Below are 5,532 nucleotides of genomic sequence, written 5' to 3'. Positions count from 1 at the left end.
TTTTTTTTTTTTTTTTTTTTGCATTTGAGTGAGGGCAGTGTTTACCAAGCTAAGGTCAGAGAGAAGCTGTAACCTTGGGAGTGTAATACAAGCCTGGAGTGGCAAGTATTAATTTTTAAAATCCTTGTGGCCCCCCCCCCCCCTTCTGCACTCAGAGTGGAGATTCAGCCTTGACAAGCCCTATTTTCTTTAGTTCTTAAGCATTCCCTAATAAATAGGATTTAATAATAATACTTTCATTTTTTACTGTTACTTAACACAGTAAAGACTTTAGGGTATAAGAGAGATAATGTGGGTGAGGTCAGGGCGCCATTTCAGATGTTAATGGGGGGGCAACTTTAACCGCCCCTCCCTGCCCCTATTGTACCCCTTCCCCAAATCCCCGCCCCGCCTCTTCCCCGCCTCCTCCCCTGAGCGCGCCGCGTTCCCGCTCCTCCCCCATCCCTCCCAGCACTTGCCGCATGAAACAGCTGTTTTGCGGCGGCAAGCGCTGGGAGAGAGAGGGGAAAAGCGGGCACGCGGCGTGCTCAGGGGAGTAAGCGGAGCAGAGGCGGAGGTGAGCTGGGGCAGGAAGCTGCCAGTGGTGCAGAGCACCCACCAATTTTTCCCCGTGGGTGCTCCAGCCCCGGAGAACCCACGAGTCGGCGCCTATGCTTCTGAGGTATATCAAGGCCACTGCAAGCAGGAAAGGAAAATAAACAGGCACAGGAGCTCTGAGCACTCCTCCTCTTGAAAGGAAGTTGAAGGGTTAAATCTTCTGATCCGTAATCAAGTAAAACTTCTATTGCGATCAGCACCTCCACCCATAAATATTAATATGTGCTCAATAACTACACACTTAATACTTAAATATCTGAGCCATCTTATCCAGGGCTACACATCTTATATGCATTAGCTTAGGGACTACATTTTCTGGCATATTCTAACCGGTGCTGAGCACACAGATTGTGCCCAATGAATAATACAAATCATGACCATAATCGTCAACTTCATAGACTCTGGATGCAATTTCTGTTCTTGTGGAATTGGCCTGGATACATCTAAAACCCTAAGATTTTGAGGCATAAACACATCTGATACTCATATGACACTTTCTCCATTCCTTCCTTTTCTCAAACTCAAAAACCAAAAATGACAAAACAAAATGATTTTCAGATAAAATGTAAAACTGTACAGCAGCCATTTCTTAACAACCCAGCCTGGGGCAGAACCTGCCTCCCTTTGGGGGTTAAGTGATCTTTCATCTGACTCTCATTCTCTTTCTCCATTGTTCCTGATCTCTGTGCTGCTTTTCATGCTGTCAACCATGACATCCTTCCCAACTGACTGGGACCGTTTGCTGGAGTCTCATAGAACTGGTCTTGATTTTGCTGCCATCTATCAGAGTCCTCTCTCTTCTCCTCCTCTCCTCCCTCTCTCTCCTCTTTCTTCCCTCCCCCCCCCCCCCCCCCCCCCCCCCAGTGTGCAGCAGAGAGAGAGAGGGTGGTCCAGTGGATAAGGAGCTAGCCCTGAGAGACCTGGGTTCTACTTCCCCTTTGGGCTTTCTGTATGACCTCAGGCCAGTGCCTTAGGGACAGAGTTCCAAAGGTTTTTAAGCACCCAAAGATGGAGCTATACATCTAGTGGGGTTTACAAAGCACCTAATCTTCTAGGTGCTTTTGAAAATCCCACTAGGTGTCTAAACACCTTTGAAAATCTGGCCTTTAGTCTGTGTGTGCCTGTGCGCCCCATCTGTACAATGGGGAGAACAGCACTGCTCTACCTCACCAAGGGGCTGTGAGGAGAAATAGGTTAGGCGTTGTGAGGCGCTCAAATACTATGGTGATGGGGCCACATAAGTACTACAAGTAGAGCGGGAACTTCTCTATACCACTGCTATCCCTTCCTTTGTTTTTGGCCCCTTCTTTTCACCTACGCCCCTCACGTCTCTCTCTTTTCTGAATGTTATCTTGGGCTCAGAGGGCTTGGCAGTATTTCGAGTCAGCTGCCTTCTCTCTTCAATACCCTTCACTCCCTGTAGAGAGATTCTTGTTTTACAGACTCATTAATGACTTCCAGATCCTTAATTTAGTTACCAGCCCTTTCTTATCTTAATCACCCTGCCTCTGTAAACAAAATACTGACTGCCCCAGAGGCAGAGGCTTTGAGCAGCACCTTTCCTCTGCAGAACTCATGCTGTGCTGCAGTTAAGAGCTCCACCTGACAGCACACCACCTGTAGGAAACTGGGGGGGGGGGAAGCAGGAGCCCCTCCTCCCCTCCAAATGGTACCCCTGGGTGAAGTAATATATTTTATTGGACCAACTGCTGTTGGTGAAAGAGAGAAGCTTTTGAGCTACACAGAGCTCTTTAGGAGCTCAAAAGCTTGTTTGTTTCATGAACAAAAGTTGGTTCAATAAAAGATATTACCTCATCCACCTTGTCTCTCTAATATCCTAGGACCAGTATGGATACAACAACACTGCAAAAAACTTTAGGATATAGTTTGTATGAAAAACACACACACTAATTGTATTTTGGTTTTTTAAAATCAGTTCAGATGTGTGTGTTAAGAACAGTTTTTTTCTAAAAAGAAAGTGATCTTCTGAAATCTACAAAGTACTATTTAAACAAGTATTTAAGTTGCTCTGCCTTAATTTCATGTAATAAATTTTAACCGTACAGCTAAATATTTTGTTTTTCTTTCAGATGGGATGACGATGTTGTCTTCAAGAATTGTGCCAAGGGAATAGATGACATGAAAAAGGACAAAAGATTTGTAAATGATACTCTGCGATCTGAATTTCACAAAAAGTTCATGGAAAAATACATCAAGTAGTACAGTTTTATGTGCTCCATTGCTGAAAGACTCAAAGGGTCAAGGTGACTTCCCCTCTGTGGTGTACCTCCTCCCCCCCAAAAAAAATAATGGCTGAAAATTGTCTCCTGCCATGAATTTCCAAATGCTTTTCCAAGGTCATTGACAGCTTTTTAATTGTCGCCTTGTATCTGGAGTGTTTTATCCTTTTCAGCATCCTTTTTTGTTTTAACTAAACCTGTTTCTGTTTAATTCAGTGGATATGCATTTACTTTTAATGGCCTTCATGTAAATGTTGGAAGAGAGACTGGTTTGCAATAAATACTTTAATTGTCTAAATACTGTTTCTTGGGAAACAACCTGTATGTAATATGGAGATTTGTAATTTATGCAGATTATGTAAATTTTCATATTCTTAAAGGTAAGTGAAATTCTATATGCTAGAAGAGAGTATTGAAGTTGCCTTTTTATGCATGAAATTTAATTATCTTCCTTCCTCTGATTGGCTAGTTGAAATCCAATACGAACTCCCTATCTGACGTTTTAAATATTGAGTGTTTCCCTGATGTACCAGTTAAGGATGTGGTCTGACTGGATAGCTCCAGGCTGTTAAAAATTCTGTCTTCATCTATATCATGAGTTCAACCTGATTCGCTGCCTTGCCACAAGGAGCATCCAGCAGGTGTGCGACGAAGTGGTGTTCTGCCTCTAGCCAGGGAATTCCATTCTATGTAATCTTGTGTTCCTAAACCCCAGTCTTGCAGTCAGAGCCACATGGATGCAAGGTTGGAAGAGCCCAATCCTACAATCTTTAAATCTAGTTTCAGGACTATGTTTTCAGTGAAGGTGGCACCCAACCCAGTCATCACACTAAACTTTTTTTTTTAAGTGAATTTGAACAAAACTCAGAATATATGTGGGAGAACTTTTCTGTTAATTCAGAGGATATCACAGTCTGTACAATGTTCTTCAGCTATCAGAAGGATTTTATTCTCTTTTGTTATCACTGTCACATTTGAGATACATATACAAAAGGAGGCTGAGTGACACATTGGATTGAAATACCGTCCTTTTATCTCTGGATACCTGAGTTCAAATCCTGATTTAGGTCACAAGTGAAAATGTTCAGTGGTTTCCTACTCACCATTAGTATTCATTTCAAAACCTCCATATACAATAACATGATTTGCAATCTCTACTTGAGAGATCTTAGAATGGAATAGCAGTTGTTACAGGTCAGGAAGGATTTAAGGTGCCTTTACGTAGAGTTTTTGCCTAGTTGCTTGCCCATGCTATATCTCGCCATTTAGCCCTGTTGTTTCTATAGCACCAATGTTGCTCACAGTCTCTTACTTAAAAATTAGTTGCATATTTTCAAAGTGATGGTCAGGGGTTTTGAAATTTCAGGACAAATATTTCAGTCTTTTTGTTATAGCTGGTTTTTAAATGGTATCCTGTTAAACTACTGTATTTGAAGCATATTTGTATTCCCTAGGCAATTCCATTAGTTTTTGTATTTTTCCCTTTTTTATGGTAAGACAAGATGAACCAGTCAGGGCTAAACTATCTAAACAAGTAATGTCAGTACATACATAGAACAGGGAATTTTATATGCACTTTAAAAAGCCATATTGAGACAAACTTATTTCACTTGGAATTAAGGAAAGAATACTTACTGATTTTGCTCATGTTATCTGTCTTTTGGCAATGATGATGGTTTTTTGGAAGCAGGAGATCAGCCATAGTTCCTAATGAGCACACATTAAAAAGTCAAGGTTTGAGTTAAGAGCAGTTAGTTGGCAAAATGTGGCAGTGGGGAAGCCAGCTGTTGCTTCGATCTGACCTAACAAAATGATGATGTCATCGCAACAACACAAATACTTAACTCTAGGCAATATTACAAGATATATAATATAGCTAAGCCAAAAGTGAGTAAGTAAATACGTTAGGGAAAGAAAATCCTTAAGATGTGGTTTTATAGCTAGTTCAGTGTCTTTGTAGAATATATAAGTTTATATTCTTCCCTTTATGGCTCTTTGAAACACTGTAGCCCTTTTTGTGTATAGAAGAGTGATCTCTTGTACTGACTTACTACTTTTAAGCTGCCAAAGGATCCTTGTTCCGTGAGCTTTGTAGCTACATTAGATTATCCTATATACAAATAGAAATAAAAATCAGATTAATCTCTGACATTTTATAATTATGTATGTGTACTTATTTAGTATCTACCTTCTCAGTGACCCCTCCCCATAATTCTAGAGGAGGGTTATAGAAATGGAGATGAGAATCTGCCCCTGGATGCATGTTAATTCTTCAGCATTACTTTTAAAATAGGCTTTATTGTTTTGTTTGTGTTTCAACTAAACCACAAAAGCCAGGATTTGTAGATTTTTTAGGCTGAAATTCCATCTCTAACACTGTTTTTCAGCCCCATGTGCTGCGTAACATGACCCATTGTTTGGAAATCCTACAACAGCCAGGCACAATAAAAAGTTAAGGAGTTTGAGGCCGTATTTCTAAATGGTCTTCAGTTGTTGAATATTCGGCACCTTTAACAATGCGGAGGTATCCAGTTTGTAAAGCACTTTGTGTTCCTGCAGGACAAAAAGCACTATATAAACGTAAAATATTACTTCACCACTGATTCAGTGGCTTAATTTTCTGTTATCCTTTCTAGTATTAAAATGCAGGAAACAAAGTTGATCCAATTCATGCATTAAAAAGCTCCATTGTGGC

The 5,532-nt window shown here is 40.8% G+C and overlaps 1 protein-coding gene across 1 annotated transcript in view; it reads left to right on the top strand.

Annotated features, from left to right (window-relative positions):
- Positions 1–5,309, top strand: part of CWC15 (CWC15 spliceosome associated protein homolog) — a 31,649-nt gene extending 26,340 nt beyond the window's left edge. Inside the window, exon 7 of the mRNA XM_024217146.3 lies at positions 2,688–5,309. Coding sequence (XP_024072914.1) covers positions 2,688–2,817 — 130 coding nt within the window. The 3' untranslated portion in view covers positions 2,818–5,309. The remainder of the gene's footprint in view (positions 1–2,687) is intronic.
- Positions 5,310–5,532: the final 223 nt, after the last annotated feature.

Source organism: Terrapene carolina, unplaced genomic scaffold (assembly GCF_002925995.2).
Source record: "Terrapene carolina triunguis isolate 2854851 unplaced genomic scaffold, T_m_triunguis-2.0 Scaffold97, whole genome shotgun sequence".
NCBI lineage: Eukaryota > Metazoa > Chordata > Testudines > Emydidae > Terrapene > Terrapene triunguis.
The sequence above is the reverse complement of the archived record's forward strand: the minus strand, read 5'-3'. Positions and strand labels throughout refer to the sequence as shown.